Source organism: Eumetopias jubatus, unplaced genomic scaffold, assembly GCF_037043125.1.
Source record: "Eumetopias jubatus isolate StellerSeaLion01/CBP00866 unplaced genomic scaffold, mEumJub1_p1.0 scaffold_7, whole genome shotgun sequence".
NCBI classification, from domain to species: Eukaryota; Metazoa; Chordata; class Mammalia; order Carnivora; family Otariidae; genus Eumetopias; species Eumetopias jubatus.
Window position 1 is genome coordinate 105,707,844 of NW_028274813.1, and position 18,370 is coordinate 105,726,213.

General features: G+C 35.4%; 1 protein-coding gene across 10 annotated transcripts in view; it reads right to left on the minus strand.

Moving 5' to 3' along the window:
- DENND4A (DENN domain containing 4A) overlaps window positions 1–18,370 on the minus strand; it is a 143,911-nt gene that overhangs the window by 27,471 nt on the left and 98,070 nt on the right. For 5 of the 10 annotated variants that reach the window (XM_088024868.1, XM_028099952.2, XM_028099954.2 and 2 more), the window contains exons 15-22: window positions 12,972–13,105; window positions 10,405–10,540; window positions 9,844–10,050; window positions 9,624–9,752; window positions 8,865–9,006; window positions 8,338–8,469; window positions 5,881–5,997; window positions 4,676–4,807 (exon numbers count right to left, since the gene is read on the minus strand). In XM_088024868.1, coding sequence (XP_087880994.1) covers window positions 4,676–4,807; window positions 5,881–5,997; window positions 8,338–8,469; window positions 8,865–9,006; window positions 9,624–9,752; window positions 9,844–10,050; window positions 10,405–10,540; window positions 12,972–13,105 — 1,129 coding nt within the window. The remainder of the gene's footprint in view (window positions 1–4,675; window positions 4,808–5,880; window positions 5,998–8,337; window positions 8,470–8,864; window positions 9,007–9,623; window positions 9,753–9,843; window positions 10,051–10,404; window positions 10,541–12,971; window positions 13,106–18,370) is intronic. The other 5 variants (XM_028099958.2, XM_028099960.2, XM_028099961.2 and 2 more) reach the window with 2 other exon arrangements.

The following is an 18,370-nucleotide window of genomic DNA, read 5'->3' on the forward strand; positions in this document are numbered from 1 at the left end:
AGCTATGTTAGCTTTATCCATATATAAAAATTATTTTAAAAAACTCCAGGGCGCCTGGGTGGCTCAGTTGGTTGAGCGACTGCCTTTGGCTCAGGTCATGATCCTGGAGACCCTGAGTTGGGTCCCGCATCGGGCTCCCTGCTCGGCCGGGAGTCTGCTTCTCCCTCTGACCCTCCCCCCCATGTGCTTTCTCTCTTTCTCATTCTCTCTCTCTCAAATAAATAAAATCTTAAAAATAAAATAAAATAAAATAAAATAAAATAAAATAAAATTAAATTAAATTAAAAAAAAAACCCAAACTCCAAATCCTATGACTATAGATGTGGCTAAATGATCTTACCCTTATTTTACATATGGTTTGCAAGTTTATACCAGTTAAATGTGAATGGCTATTTTCTACTCAGAAACATTTCACTGCTTTTTGCCAAATTACTAAGGTACCAATGCTGAAAGCAGAAAGCTAGATTCCTGATCACTTTAATTGTCATTATGTGGGAGTCTTCTAAAGCATTAGTCTAGGTATGGTATTGTCAACTTTTCTTTTTATATGCTTATCCAATAGAACTAGTGTGCTATAACAAGGCAATTACTAAAAATGTGCCTTTTTCCTGCCATGTGATACATTTAGGGACAGGATAGGACATAAAAGGGAATATTGGAGAACCATAAAAGCCTACAAACTAATAATGTAATAAAGCATATACCATTAACAAGGAAAATAGCATAGCAGAAAGGTAAAGTCTATTCTTTGTTTCTTCATCACCTTATGACTAAGGGCATAAAAAGCCAAAAGTGTACTTTCTTCTAACATTCTGGGAAACCTTCTGCTTGACAGATGAAATATCATCAAAGACTTGGAGGAATCTTATAATCCTAAAACAGTACTCTAGGATTGAGTTTAAATAGCTGTGGAGGGGGTCCCCTTGCAAAATCAAAACCATGTTACAGCCTGAAGACAAATAAAGCTGGTTATCAAACCATACCAGGGGTTGGCAAACTATGCTTCTGAGCCAAATCTGGCCTGTGGACTGTTTTTGTACAGACTCAAATGGTTTTGACGTTTACAATCACATACTCACAAAGAAGAACAGGTAACAGAATGGTATGTGGTCTGCAAGGCCTAAAATACTACCTGGCCATTTACAGTGAAGTTAGTCCAACCCTAGGTTCATATGCATGTTAATTCCAACAGACTATGCTGGGTGCTGCATGCCTCTAACACAGAGCCACAAGCTATTTAAATTCCTTGAGTCAGGCGGCTCTATGACATAATTCTGGCCAGTAGTGGTAAAGTGGTAGTTTCTGAAGGTTTCTGGAAAAATTTTCCTTTCCTGATAAAAGGGGATAGATGTGGCTGGTGGTCCCCTTCCCATCTTTTCTGCCTCGCACAGACAGGTGATGCATCAAGTTGCCAGTGGTCCTATTATAAATATGGTTAGGTCCAGAGAACTGATGGCAAAACCCTTGAGTTAACATCTTGAGCAGTTGTTTACCTTTGCATTTCTTATTTGAGGAAAAAACTCTTGACGTGTGTAAGTGACTGCTAATCATATTTTCTGAGTCTTAGAGCTGAAAGAATTCCTAGCTGAAATACTAGCCCCTTTTCAGATTTGGAACATTCTATAATCCCTTCCTACCACACATAGCCTTTCAGAGATTGCCTCCCTTTTCCTGGAATGCTCTCTCTCAATTCCTCCTTTGCAATCCCTGTTCTTATTTGTTTTTGACGCAGACTTTAGATCTAAGCTCAAGAACCATATTTACCAAGGAAGTCTTCCTGGACCAACATGCCCCAAATCCAGGACACATCTATTTATTATATGCTCTTGTAGAAACTTATAGCCCTTCTTCACAGTATTTAATCTCAGAGCATTTTTACATTTACTTGATTATTTGATTAATGTTTTCCCATCTCTCCCTCCTGCTTTCTCTATGAAGGTAGGGACCGGATCGTGTTTTTTTTTTTTTGTTTTGTTGTTCCTTAGCATATCCCCAGAAACACCTGACATCCGGTTACATATAGCAGGACCTCAAGAAATAATTACTGAGTGAACGCTGTCTGCTGGGAAACAACTGCTACCAATAGACCAACCCAGAATATGACACAGGAGAGTGTATTATAATATGATATATCATAGCTAAATATGGCAGCTAAAGATAAAAAGTTCAACAGAAACCAGAATTTGGCTTAGAAAAACATCTCCGAGTAGGTTTTATTTCAGAGTAAATTTTCTTGTGGTTCAACTCTCAGTGATTCAATATACATTTATCAAAATGTCAAATTCTCAACATAATCATGAAGTAACCATAGGGTAATGATTTTATTTCAATATTCAGTTAAACATGAAAACATCTCTTTGGTTAAACCACTCCAATATCTTTTAGAAGCTATCAGATACACAGCTAGCTAGCTAGATACATGTATATGTACACACACATACACATATATATGAATATACAGTCAAATAAAATATCTGTATATTGTACTGTAAAACACAAATCTAAAAAATGCTTTGAATCCTCACATGTACTAGTACATAAGAAAAAAGTTATTGAAAGATAAATATTCCTATAAATCCCATATACAATCTTGGGCAGAAGTGATAAGCCCACAGAATTTAACAGATGGGAATGCTTTCAAGCCCAAAATCTTAAAGATGAACTAATAACTCTAATTCACACCTAGGAAACCTCTATTATAAAAAAACCTGACTTGTTAAGCATAAAGGGTAACCAAAGCCAGATGATGAGTCAGATGCTGATTACTATGACAAAATGTCAGGATCAAAGGATGGTTTACAATCATACTAAAACAGAGAGGTCATAAAAGCAGATCTTCAGAAAAAGGCAAGCATTAATAGACAGTAATGAAAGAACAATAAGGCAAAGGCTACCAAAGGCAAGTTATTACAGGTTATAATTAGACGACGACTAGGTTGTGAGGTAATTCCACGATCTCAAGAAAACAAATTTTAATGTTTAAGTTATAACAATGACCCAAGAAAGAAATGCAAATCAGATAGTTACAACTCATTTAACTTTTTTTTTTTTTTTTTTTGAGAGCTAGAGCAGGGGAGTCTGGACACTTTTTCTATCGAGAGCCACACAGTAAATGGTTTACTCTTTGCAGGCCATGCGGTCTCTTTGGCAACTACCCAGCCCTGCTGATGGACTGCAAAAGCAGCCAGACAGCATGAAAACAAATGAGTGTTGTTGTGCTTCTATAAACCTTTGTTTGTGAACCCTGAAGTTTGCCTTTCATGTAATTTTCATGTGTTACAAAATACTATTCTTCTTCTAATTCAATCATTTAAATATGTAAAAACCGTTCCTAGCTTACAGGCTTGTACAAACACAGGTGGCAGGCCCTTCGTGGCCCATGGGCCATAGTTTGCCTACCCCTGAGCGGGAGGCATATCCAACTGTGCTGCAGAAGAACAAATGTCATTGTAGCAAGGCCATGTATAAACAGAGAGATTACAGCCTTGACAGCTCAATCCTTCAAGATGTGTTTAGATTATATGTGATACAGAACTGAGCTAATACCAACATAAAATATCATATAAGCAGACTAGTAACACTAGAAACTTTGAACATTATGTCTATTTAACCCCCCAAAGAATGATCTGATGAAAAATTAGTAAGACCAAGTATTATCTCAAATTCTAAACTGACTTTTCCATTAAGTAGTTGTTGATAACTTACATGACCTGCCAACAGCCAGATGATGCCTTAGTTTTCTCATTAAAATAGTGCTAATATCCCCTCATGAATATAAGCGTCGCTGCAGTAGTAAACATAAAATAATATTTTATAAAAAGCACTTTAAAAAAAGATTGTATTTACTCATTTTAGAGAGAGCTATAGAACATGAAGTGGAGGGGACGGGCAGAGGGAGAGGGAGAGAGAATCTCAAGCAGACTCCCTGCTGAGCATGGAGCCTGATGCAGGCTTGATCCCATGACCCTGAGATCATGACCTGAGCCGATATCAAGAACTGGACGCCCAAGTGACTGAGCCTCCCAGGTGCCCCAGAAAGCACTTTGAAAAGAAAAAATATTAGGTATTGTTATTTAAACTATCTTGAGAAATATCCTTTTACCTCTGAAAAAATAGGAACAATAATGAAGATTAAAGAACTCTATGCTTCATTTACAAATTGGGGGTGTAAGATACCCTCAGATGGATCACCTCACCTGCTCTCATTTCCCCCTTTCAGAAAGTCCCAACAGTCTGAACTCAAGACATGGTATGTGGCTTGTAGGTCTGTCCTTGTACTTTGTTATAACAAAAGCTTGAACAAAGTATATTATAAAATATAGAATTCAAGTTACTAAGCTATACAACAAGAGGCTACACAAATATATAAAAAAATAATCCTGGAGAACAGACTTTAAAAAATTCATTAGGAATACATCTACAAGGGGTGCCTGGGTGGCTCAGTTGTTGAGCGTCTGCCTTTGGCTCAGGTCCTGATCCCAGGATCCTGGGATCGAGCCCCGCATTGGGCTCCCTGCTCAGTGGGAAGCCTGCTTCTCCCTCTCCCACTCCCCCTGCTTGTGTTCCCTCTCTCGCTGTGTCTCTGTCAAATAAATAAATAAAATCTTAAGGAAAAAAAAAAGAAATACAGCTATAAGATATTCTGCACATAAAAGAGGTACACTATTCAACTCACCTGTGCTTTCTCCTGATGTTTTATCAGCACTGTTGTTATTTGTACCACTGGGGCGAACTATACTGGAAGAACTTTGATAATTGAGCTTAGGAAGACAATCAGCACTTCCTTTTGCACTCTCACTCTCTGACACTGTAAAGATTAAAATGAAATTGTTAAGATAAAAGCTATATAGAAGCTATTTAGCTTTTATTTACTTAGCTATTAAGCTATTATAGAAGGCATAAAGAGAAGTAGCTTTTAGTTGTAAATATTTCTATCTGATAATAGGTGATAAGAAAATACCAAACACCTCTATATCTATTTGCTGATCACAAGTAAATGATTCCACTTATTTGAGGCTTTAAGGTGTGTATCAAATTACTAAGTACTGGTCATGCGTGAGGTCCATACATACATTTTATATTTCTTCTTTGGTTGTGAAACACTGCTTTTGATGGAGGTAGGCAAGGGAGGGAATAGAGTCACAGACCATTAACAAAAACATTAAATAAAAATACTGTTAAACCTTAGAAAAGAGTCACTGTTTGAAGAAATACATGTATTTCTACTACAAGAAGAGTAGTAATTGATTGGAGAGTGTTGTGCCACTGAGGCTATACACTTCACACATAAAGTTTTGGTGTGTTGGAACATTAGGTGGTGAAGAGGGCCTGTAATGGGAGCAAAGACAAGTTATAATGGGAAAGTGGAAAATAAAATTAGTACTTTTATACTTAAAGCCACTTGTATTTTCTGTTAATAGAAGTTCACAGGGGCCCCTGGGTGGTACAGTCAGTTGAGTGACTGGCTCTCGGTTTCAGCTCATCTCAGGGTTGTGAGATGGAGTCCCGTGTCAGGCTTCACGCTCAGTGTGGAGTCTGCTTAAGATTCTCTCTCCCTCTTCCTCTGCCCTATCCTTCCTCCCCATGCTCTCTCTCTTTCTCCAAAATAAATAAATAAAATCTTTTTTTAAAGATTTTATTTATTTATTTATTTGAGAGAGAGAGAGAGAAACAGCATGAGAGGGGGGAGGGTCAGAGGGAGAAGCAGGCTCCCCGCTGAGCCGGGAGCCCGATGTGGGACTCGATCCCAGGACTCCGGGATCATGACCTGAGCGGAAGGCAGACGCTTAACCAACTGAGCCACCCAGGTGCCCCGATAAATAAATCTTTAAACAAAAAAGGCTCACAAATTTATACAATATCAACTTAAGTAATACCTACGGGAACTAGAATCGCTCCCTTTCTTATCTTTTTCTTCTTGAATTTCCTCAGTAGATATATCCCCTCTTCTAACTTCATCCTTAGATAATGAATTATATCCAAGATCAGACTGGCCACCTATGAAAGAGAGAAAAAAAAAAAAAAAAGAAAATCCCTATGCTGTTTATCATAAACTTCTTTAGTGAGAACAACTGGAATTAGGAGCAACATATTAGTGTCCAGGTTTACTTATGAGAAGTTTTCTGGATAATATCCAATTGAAAGCATTACTTTGTTAGCCCTCCTTCCCCATCTCTATTAATGCAAGAGAGGGATGATCTCAAAGTAATTTGTCTTTGGCTCCACATTGCAGTCAAGAGTGACTATGTACATTCACACTACTGTCTGGGCTCCTAAAGATACAGACAAACCAGACATTCTTTAAGCCTATGACCTTTCTAGGTGAAAGTCAGAGTTCCAACTAAGCAATGCAGAAGAAAAATCTGCAGGGAATTCAGAACAGAACATTCACACATAGATCACTGGAGCCAAATGTCTAAATGATTCCCCCAAAGAAAATGGGTTTATTTAAGTTTACTGATAGGTAATTGCTTTCTCTGAAAATTCAATTGAATAATTATTGAATTGCACTTGAGTATAAATACATGGGAGTGAGGAAAAATTAGTGTTACTCTTAAGAAAGCAAACACTGCACTGATATAAGAAAACTTCTAATTCTGTTCAAGAGGCCCTCTGTAATTTTCTGCAAACTGTTTTCACTAGATTAGCATCAAAACATAAGGTTTTAAATCCTAGTTCTCCATCTTAGGAGACATGATTTTAAGCAAACCACTTAACCTTTTGGTTTGGATTTCAAGTCCCCAGATTTATAACAAAGTATGGTTATGATTATATGAGACAGACTATATATGGAATGAGTTTATAAACTGGTAAAGAACTATGTAAAGAAACTGTATTAAGTATCACTAGGTATTTAATATCTCTTATAATTTTGAGTTTGTATTTTTTCTAAACAAACTTTTGGCTCTGTTTCCACAGAAAATATAAATTTAAAAATATGAAGATAATCTTGATGAAATTCATGCTTTTATTAGATTCTGCATGCTTTAAAATAGACTTTTTAAAGACCATAGTTAAAAACAAAAGATAGAGGGACACCTGGCTGGCTCAGTTCGAAGAGTGTGTGAATCCTGATCTTGGGGTTGTGAGTTTGAGCCCCATATTGGGTGTAGAGATAACTTAAATAAAAATGAGACTAAAAAAATTGATTTCTTCATTTTTAAGAGAGAATGCCTGAGGATGACTACTATAACTCGGATGAAATTCACATTGCATGATCAAAAAATAAAACGAGCCAAAGAAGAACTATGAAAATTACATTTCAACACAATTTGTTTACACTTATTACTCTTAAAAGTAGGCAAAAGAGGAGACAGACCAAAATAATGTTACCATTTGCAGAGACAGAAGCCTTCATATTTCATTAGTAATGCTTGGATTTTTAAATTTAAAATTTCTGTCTGTTAAGAGGTGGCTCTTAACTCTGTTCAAAAGTCATGGGATGCCTGAGTGGCTCAGTCAGCTAAGCGTCTGCCTTTGGCTCAGGTCATAATCTCTGGGTCCCGGACTCGAGCCCTGAGTCAGGCTCCCTGCTCAGTGGGGAGTTGGCTTCTCCCTCTCCCTTTGCTCTCCCCCTCCCCCCACCACTTAGGCGCTCTCTCTTAAAAAAAAAAAAAAAGTCGTGTCTTTTTTTAATGTACTAATGAAAAGGACTGAATTATTCAACAAATTGTGTCAGTTTTAATTCTTAGAGAAAACTTATGTTCAAATCTGATATTTTAATGAAATTAAGAGCATCTTCAGTGCTAGAATGCTACAAGTTTTATATGTATTTGCAAGTTTATTATACCTTTTTAATATAGCTTAAAACTCACAAGAAATTGTAAAAATAATATAGTACAGAGAGTTCCTGTGTCCTGTTCACTCAGCTTCCCTCAATGATACTACCTTACATGAAACATAATACACTGTTAAAACCAGGAAGTTGACGCTTATATGTACTATTAACTCCAATCAGGGCTATAAGTTTCTTTTTTTAAGAAAAAACTCTAATAACATTTTCATAATTACAAACAAGAATTTACCCTAAGAAAGTGACATGATACATCCGTGAGCTATCCAGAGTTAATTGGGTTACCATGGACTAAATACTTGAATAAATTCTCTTACACTTTTATTTCTATTCCAATACAGAATGAATAAAATGGCACATAGTTATTAGACACAATATCAAACCAAGTGCCTAACACAATATCAAACCAAGTGCCTAACATATATAATTAAAAAGTGACAGTTAACCTAAATACACCACTGAGAATTAAAATCTAAAAAAGACAGGCTAGCAAATCTAATTTTTAAACTGTACTGTAATAAATGTATACATAAGCACACACAAACCTGTACTAGATCTATCATCAGTAGCATACACTTTGATTAAACCCGTATTAAAAGGTGCCTGCTCCACAGTGTGTGTCCCATGACCACTATCCATGCTGCCATGACTAACAGCATCCAGGTCACTGCCATCTGCTTAAGAACACAATTTGACAGCATTTTACTACTCAGGCAGATACCAAAATACACATTAGTTTGTTGCTCAAGCTAATAATCCACTCATACTGAACACGAACATGCAACATAATTAGCAAAATACAACCATAACAACTGTAACGATTGTGAATTATTAATGGATACTAAAACAAGATCATCAAAGGGTGATAATTTAACAGTTAAAGAAAAAAAGTGACTGAAGGTATTTTTTAAATGGGAAAATAATATTAGAATTTGCTTCATGGCAGTAAAAACTAGAAATTATTAAATATTTTGAAACTATTTAAAATTTCTAAAAAATGTAAATTATAACTAGCCAATTAATTTTTTTTTACAAAGTAAAACAAATACATCCCCTAAGAACTTTTAATTACCTGAGAGAGTTGTTTGTGATAAGTGTGCGTGTTTCTTTAAAGCTCTTTTGAACTGTGCGACTCCTAAAACAACGTTTCTTACTTTTGTCCAAAGAAAGTAGCCACTACGACTTCTCGAAGGCCAGGTACTTTCCAAAACAGCCTATTCATTCAACAAAATAAAATAATTAGTAAAATAAAATGTATCAGTGAATGCAAGCTGGCTTTATAGTAAAGCTAAAGAATATCTAAATACATTGTATAAAAGCAAAATAGAACAAAAAAACTTACTTGATTTACAGAATATATACATATATATATTTAAAGATTTTATTTATTTATTTGACAGAGAGAGATATAGCGAGAAAGGGAACACAAGCAGAGGGAGTGGGAGAGGGAGAAGCAGGCTTCCCGCCGAGGCCGATGCTGCGGGGCTCGATCCCAGGACCTGAGCCCAAGGCAGACCCTTAATGACTGAGCCACCCAGGTGCCCCTTGTAGCTGTATTTCTAATGAATTTTTTAAAGTCTATTCTCCAGGATTATTTTTTTATATATTTGTGTAGCCTCTCATTGTATAGCTTGGTAGCTTGAATTCTGTATTTTATAATATACTTTGTTCAAGACGCTTAACGACTGAGCCACCTAGGCGCCCCCAGAATATATTTTAATACTCCAAAATCAATGCCAAATAAAGCCCAAATCAATTATTTCTGCCATTATATTAAGGGTGTATAGTCACAAGAGTTATACTCATTCTCCCATTAAATCAAAGTAATTACCTTATTATAATAACCATAAGTGATGGCATTGGGATCAATACCAGCTTTCTGCATTTCAAAAAGCACTCGAACCGCAAGCACTGGCTGATCATACTGCCCACAGAGCTGCATAAGAATGCGGTAGCACACCTGAAACACACAGTTCAGAAGTGTTCGGAAACAAAGTATCTACGAACATAGATCTAGAATAAAATAGTGCACTTTTAAAAAGAATTGTTACCTCATCAGGTGGATCCATCTTTTTGGACTGCATTTTTTTAAGCACATCATATGCTGTTTTCAGTGCCCTGACTTTTGAATGACATACTTTCACATAAGCTGGCAGACAAATAAACCACAGTCCATAGCAGTGGCGCAGGAGACACCTAGACCACATTTGAGGAATGGAAGAATACCTCTTGGCAATTTTATGGGCTGATTTAATTTCCTAGAAAAAAATGCAAGGATCTCATTAATAAACTGACACACTTAAGCATCCTTATTTAACTGAATGCTGAACAAGTATAGGTCATACGCTTTTATAGTACTTCCCTAACAAAATCTGTCTATAATTAATACAGATTCAAGCAGAGGCTTATAAAATATGTGAAATAAAGTTCTAAGATAAGAAAACTAGTTAATTTTTTGAAGTCACATTACTCTAAATTATTTTTGGGATGTTCTGAGGAGAATAATCTAGTCATACATATGGGATAGTAAAATATATTAAGGGAGGATGAGTGTCATATTTATTTTTGTTCTAATACTTGATTACATGAAAAATGCAAAATTGTCAAAGCACCTGTTTTGTTCTTCTGAACATGGGAGAAGGGCTGCTAGGACTACTTGATTTTGAAGGCAATTTGTTCTTTCGTGTTTGTAGAAATCCTTCAGGTCTCTCAAATAAATTGTTTCTAAGAACTGGAAATCCATTATAGCTGTTTTTGAAAAGAAAAAAAAATCTCAAGCACACATAGATGATCATACTGATCACAATCTAAAAAAAATTCTGACCAGTAACGTCTTAGAGTCTATTTTAATTTTCTTTCTCCATCAGACTATGATATATACTTAACAAATATTCGTGCTAATGTTGCCTTTCTTGCTATCATATTTAGAAATGTTAACAGCCAAATACAAACTCAAGTATATATTTTAGAGGTAGAAAAGTGAAAGATTTAAATTTTGCTGAACTTGACATCAAGCCCTAAAGTAAATCAGGTGAACTTTGTAAGTTAGTATTCACGTAAATACACAGCAAACATATCAGATAATATGACAGCTGGTAAAGGGCCCCCAAATCAATACTCTTTCAGACAGGATAGTCATTAGTATTATTGCTTTAGGTTAAGATATTACTATAGAACCGTCCTCTTCAAAAGATACAAATAACGTATTAGCACATTCCAAGACAAACTGATGTTATTATGAATTGGTTTATCAGGTTAGCTAAGCAGGTTCTGGCTGTCATTTGTGAGAAAGAAAACTGAACAGGTTGGAGAAGAAGAAGAAAAGATTAGAATGAGTGGCCCTATGAGGAAGTGGGTCTAATTGGGGTGCTAGAACAAGGTGTTTGGGAATGTAAAAGGTAGCTGCAGCTAGGAAAAAGACATGCTGAAAAGAACAGAAGAAGCCCCTGAGCATCAAACTGAACCTAATGTATAATCTTCCTAAAGGCATAGCAATAGTTTCCATTAACTGAGAAGAAAACCAGCTATAATAAAAGATGGTAAACTGTATCTATTATATTACTACAGGCAAATTCAGTAGGGTAAAAAATAAATATTAAATGTTAAGTAGGAATAAAATAGCAAAGAAGTTCAGGAAAACTACGTCCTGTAAAAAATTCACTGTATGTACATGGTGTGATAATAAGACCATTCTGTGTGCCTTATGGAAACTTATTACCCTATCATTTCACACAGACAATGTAAGAACGAGTCACCTCTCACTAAGAGGACCCACTGTGCACACTGTAGACATTTAAGCTGTGTCTCCAATGATGGGTGTGATTACACCAAAATTTTATTGTTAGTCTTAACTTAAAAAGTGACTTAGATTCTTTTAAAAATGGGAACTTTCTAAGCTAAGTAATTTTTTTTATTAGAGGACTAAATCTAAAAGTAAAGTTTAAATTAAAAAAAAGTTAAAACCAAGGCATAAAAAGAAAAACAAAACTATATTAGTGAAACCTGCTCCTAAATAAATCTTAGAAGTATAATGTACAAAAGAGATCAAAGAAATGAGATCCTGTTTAGAAAGAAAAAGAAGCAAGAAAGAGAGAAATTAGGAGATTTTAAACACCTTTGACAAAAGCCAGAATTTTAAAAAGTGATCTGTGCAACATCATTAATAGATGAAAAGTAAGGGCAGGAACCAAGTGGCCTATGAATTAATCAAGAACATTCACAAACACCTGTTGCACCACTTTTTCATCTGTAAAAGGAAGAATTTAATCCGAGTTATAAATGAGGGTGTCCTGAAAAATCCTTTTTCAATGAAAATAAACTGTGACCTAATGAACGACAGATGTGAAATGGTTTTAAAATCTTTAAAGTAAGAAAGTATTACTGGAGAAAGAAATTATTTAAAATCTAAAAGGAAGTGCCATTTTAAGTAAAAATAAATGCATACTGGAAACCACCTCTAGTAGATAACAAATGTATGTGTATAATATACATCTAGATAGATACACAGATGTATAATAAGTCTACCTCTATGATAACCTTATTTTACTATGCTCAGAACTTTCTCTTTTTCCCATTAGACTTGAAAGCAGGAACAACGTATCATTCAAGTCTATATACCAAGCACTTAGCTCAGCATCTGACCAAATTTCCTAAGTTAACTGATTGATTCCCAATAGTTCTGAATTTCCATGACTTAAATAAAAACTCACAGAAAAATTGATAGCCTAAAAAATTACATTATCAAAATTAAGGCCACAAATACTGACTCTAAATTAGATTTAATCCTGTTGTAAACCAAGGTTACATTAATCAATATGTGTGTGGGAAAGGGGATGAAAGTGAGAGGATCAGCTTTAGTGAGAAACAAAAATCAAAATCTATAATACAAGTGCTGCATTTTGGTGGGGTGAGGCCCTAACTGAGTTCAACCAACATTTATGAGAACAGATACTTATGTAGATAAAGAGAGCTTCCCAAGTCTATATTATGCAAAATTATAATTCTTTTCTCTTTATACCTCAAAACTTAATAATGGATGTGGGATAAGCTTGCTTACCACCTAAAAATTAGGAATCTGTAAAGTTTGGATTTTTGAAAATACCACAGTCCTTAGAAAGCTACGTCACAGATGATGGATTGCTTCTCTCTTTCAATCTCAAACATTCTGCCTCTTGAATACCTGTACTGTAAAGGGGGTTCTTCACCATTGGGTAGATGGGGGATCTCAGGTGGTGTTACAAAAACAGTATGTTCACTTTTGAAAGATTCATCCAGTTCTATAAGTCGCATTTCACCACTCTTGTCCATATCCACCTGAAAAAGTTTAAAAAACATACATTAAAAGAATACATTGGTTAGCCAAGAGTTTGTCTATGGGGAATGGTTAAATAAACCATTTACATAACTGGATATTAAAGAACTGTTAAGAAAAAAAAATGAGCAAGTTCTCTATGCACCACTAAAAAAGATTTCCAAGATAATTAAGTAAACATAACAAGATGTAGAACACTGTATATATTATCTTTTGAGTAAAAAAGAGGGGAAAAATAAAAACACACATTCATTTTTTTTTCTTGTATTCACATAAGGATATACTAAAGAATACTATGAAAAGTAATTTCCCATATGGGGAAGGGGTGATGAATGGAATGGACAAAGATGAGATAGGACCCAGATTTCCCAATGTATACCTTTTTACATTATTTTGCATTTTGAATCATGAGAATATACTCAAGAAGTAACATTTTTTAAAAATGCACAAACACATGTGTGTATGTGTTGAGAATACCGAGTTCTAGATCTCATTTATACTAAGTATAACATATTTCTCAAAGTTTTTCCAGTTTACGTAGAAGCAGATTTGAGTTAAAATTCCAGTCACAACAGTATTAAAAGCACTTTAATAGTACAATCTCCCCTAGATACTCTATGGCAAGGTAATATTCATAAAAAATGAAAACTTAACAGACTCTAAACTGCCTAAAAGGAGCTCACAAACTAACAAGCACAACATTGGCATTAAAAAAAAATTAAAAACAAACAAAAAAACCCACCAAGATGTCATACATATGACAAAATATAACCCATGGCACTCGGTATTCTAGGCACTCAGTATTCTAGGTTAGAGAGAATACCATATTATCAGTCAGAAATAAATGGGAGAACAAGAATTATTAACAAGTTAACTCTTTAAGATAAGGATTTAAGGCACAATATAACACAAAAGGACAGGTATAGCTTTTAAATTTTTCTAATTCTTATAAAAAAAAGCCGGACATTCAGAGTGTTCTTACATAAATTGTCAGTTATAATTTCACAGTATTACATGCTATAATCTCCAAGATTAAAGAAGTTCTTAATGATATATCCATATAGTAAGCTAGAAAACAATAAAGATGTTTCAGAATAACAAATGACATGAAAAATGTTCACAAAGTAATGATAAATGAAGAAAACCCATACTACATATATTTTGATTCTAATTTTTTAAAAGAGTGAATAGGTATGCCATATATACACATGTATATACATATACATATTCATGTTTTTCTGTCACACATGTATACTCTTATCAAAATGTTACCTCTGGGTAATGGTGTAACTGCAATGAACTGTCTTCTTCCTTATATTGTTATTTTCCAATTAAAAAATATGTATTAGTTTTATTGGTTTTTTCAAAAATTACAAAAGTAATAAACCCTTAGAATAAAAATTTAAGCAAGGTAGAATATATTGCTTTTAGAATAAGCACTTATTTCAATTCTGTTGAAGGACAGTTAAAAATCTGTATACAAAAGGTACCTTTCTTTCTAGCCTGTCAAAAAAGAACTTTTATATGGTGAAATTAGCAAGGATACAGTAAACTGGATAATCACATACCCTGCTGGTACTCAAAATTGGTAAAGATATGTTTAAACACATCTGCCTTATTCTTATTCTAAGGAAATAACCTAACATGAGAAAAAAACCTATCAGCATGAAAGATTTTTTTTTTCAGGATTGCAATAGCAATACATTGGAAGTCACCTATATTTCAAAAAATAGGTAAATGAATGAAGTATGATAAATAGATGAAATATACAATCATTAAAAAATTAAAATAGTAAAGATCACGAGGACTTCTGGTTGAACAAGACAAATTAAACACAACAATTTACCTTCACTCCCTCTTGAAATCTCACCAAACTGAGAAGGGGATTAAAAAAAAAAAACCCAGCAAAGACAAAATGAACTGGAGAGAGGACAATAGCACAGCTGGAGTTCAAAACATTTTAGAAGCTGCAAAGTAGATTGTGTGACCTGTGACCTGTGAAAGCCGAAAGCCACAGATCTGGCACGGGGGAGGAGATAAAGGAGAAAAAGCCAAAAATCTAGCCATTTTGCTGTGTAGAGTCCCAGAAAGGTCAGGAATGAAAAGTGCTCGATGACCTTGAAGATGGGAGTGCACATGGAGCTGAAGCAGGAGAATTAGTTAAAAGCTTACGTTTAAGGACTCCCAGATCCCTGACCCAACCCAGTGTTAGGCCACTACCTCTTCCCAACGTGGCCACAGACGAGGTTGGGTCTTTCTGTGTGAACCAGAAGGACTCTAGACTTGAGGACACCAGGCAGAGCTGTGGGAGATGAAGGTGGCTAATAAAAACAGGTGAAGTGAGTAAGAGCCTACATGTTACAACAAGGGAAAACCTCAGTTACCTTCCCCACTCTGCTGTGAGAATATTGGCAATCAGGCTTACATTCCTCAGGCTAAAGACTGGAGATAACCTCTTGGGGAAACTAAGCAGCCTAAAAAAAAGAATTACAGACACCGATCAAACAGGGACTCTAATGATATAGCTGAGTTCCTTTATGATCATCAGTCTCAAACCTAAGGAAGCTCCAAACCTCACCTTCCCATTAAAGCTCCAATGAGTTCTTTATGCCTCATTCTTGAAATACCGACCAAAGATCACACAAGGAAAACTAATAACTTGAAGGAAAATAAAACAAATATTAAAAGCAACATTTGAGCAAGAAGAAGCAGAGACAATGCAGGGGGAAAAAACTGCTCAAAATAACTAAAACGAATAAGCCTACATCCATGAAAAGAAGATGCTATAAAAAAGAGACTTAGGGAAATTATAAATATAACAGAAGTAGAAATTATACTACAGAAGTTGGAAAATAAACTTGAAGAAATCTCCCAGAAAGTGGAGATGAAAGACAGACAGAAAATAGGATGAAGGTGCATGCCTGGGTGGCTCAGTCGTTAAGCGTCTGCCTTTGGCTCAGGTCATGATCCCAGGGTCCTGGGATCGAGCCCCGCATCGGGCTCCCTGGTCCGCGGGAAGCCTGCTTTTCCCTCTCCCACTCCCCCTGCTTGTGTTCCCTCTCTCACTGTGTCTCTCTCTCTGTCAAATAAATAAACAAAATCTTAAAAAAAAAAAAAAGAAAGAAAGAAAATGGGATGAAGGGCGCCTGGGTGGCTCAGTCGTTAAGCATCTGCCTTTGGCTCAGGTCATGGTCCCAGGGTCCTGGAATCGAGCCCCATATCAGGCTCCCTGCTCTCTGGGAAGCCTGCTTTTCCCTCTCCCACTCCCCCTGCTTGTGTTCCCTCTCTCGCTGTGTCTCTCTCTGTCAAATAAATAAATAAAATCTTAAAAAAAAAATGGGATGAAAAAGTTAAGAGGATCAGGATAGGAAGGCCAATATCCAAACAATATATACTTCAGAAAAAGAGAACCAAAGAAATGGAGTAAAGAAAGAAATGGGATGCAAGAAAATTGCCCAGAATCTGAAGAAAATGAGTCCACAAAGTAAAAGGGCCTACACGAACTCAACTCAATGAAGAAAGGAAGGCCTCCACCAGGCATATCCTTATGAAACTTTAGAACATCAAGGATCTTAAATGCTTTCAGAGAGAAAAAGAGATCAGGCACAAAAGGTCAGAAATCAACATAGCATTAGACCAGATGTTCTTCTCAACAATAACATTCAAAGCTAGAAGATTTTAAAATTTTACATCCAACCAAATTAGCAATAAAGTATTAAGAGAACAAAGACATTTACAGACAGGTAGGGCATCAAAAAATGTTTATATCCCACATACTCTCTCTCACTAAGCTACTGGAAGATGTGCTCCACCATAAAAAGGAGAAGCAGGGAGTCTGATGAACAGGGAGCCCGACTGGGGGGAAGCGGGGCTGATCCCCGGATCCTTAACCAACTAAGCCACCCAGGTGCTCCTAAATTTCCAGCCACTTTGTTCACATAGAAAAAAACCTGTGTATGAGGACAACTGCTCTAATTCTCAGTACTGTCAAGTCTATTAAAATATTAAAATTTTGCACTGTAGATTCAGTACCCTGGGAAAAGAGAGTTTCCTTAACTTGTATACCAATAAAATCACATTTCAACATTATAAAAACATCCATGTTATATACAACCTACATGTATCAGTTGGCCATTTCTGTCTTTTGGAAAGCACAGTGACATCTGCCCATTGGGAGAAAAAGAAATCCAACACCCACGACAGGATAAAATTAAAGTAATTTTCATATTCTCTTCATATTTTTTCCACAAGACATTAATATACTTAGAGAACACTGCAGAGGGATGCTTGGAAGACTAAGAAAAATCTTACCAGACTATTTGTTACACAAACCTGCCCTTAGTTAAGAACCCTCCTATAGGAACAGATTGTAAGGATTTAAAACATAATCATACGAAGAACAAGAACACATGGTTCTTAAATTAGTCATAAATGAAACTCAAATAATTCTCAAACATTGTTTTTCTTATTCCTATTCAGCACTACCCACTCTAGCTTTTTAAAGTTGGGCAAATGTTTTCTGCTTGAATATGCTAAGATCAAAAGAGGAATATGTCAGGGTGCCTGGGTGGCTCAGTTGTTAAGCATCTGCCTTTGGCTCAGGTCATGATCCCAGGGTCCTGGGATCGAGCCCCGCATCGGCGGGAAGTCAGCTTCTCCCTCTCCCACTCCCCCTGCTTCTGTTCCCTTCTTGCTGTGTCTCTTTCTGTCAAATAAATAAATAAAAAATCTTTAAAAAATAAATTAAAAAAAAGAGGAATATGTCTAATTCCTATTCAATCTTAGTCATGGATTGACTTAGGTAGTTAATGTATATATATTATCTATATATAACTTATATAAAATACTTATATATAAATGTATAATATGTAATTTATATATAAATATTACTTATTTCCCATAGCTAAATTGCCAGAGGTAAAAGGATCTGTTCACTTAAAAAATTAAGTTAAAAGTCACCCAACTAAGAAATAACCCTACATAAATGATTATTTTAAAAGTATTACTGATATTCATAAAACATTTGCAGATTAAAAGCAAGTACTCACTTGTACTAAGTGTACTTAAATTGTGGTACTATAATATGAAAGGTAGTAACAGTACTGTATAATTATTTACTGTTTCAGAGAGTTCTGCTTAATAATACTAGGAATACAATTAACCTCTAACTGCATATGGAGGTTATTAAGATGTATTTTGGATCTTGTGATGTTTTATTTTCTCTAATAAAAAACTTCCTTGAATTATAATAAAGCAAATACAAGTAA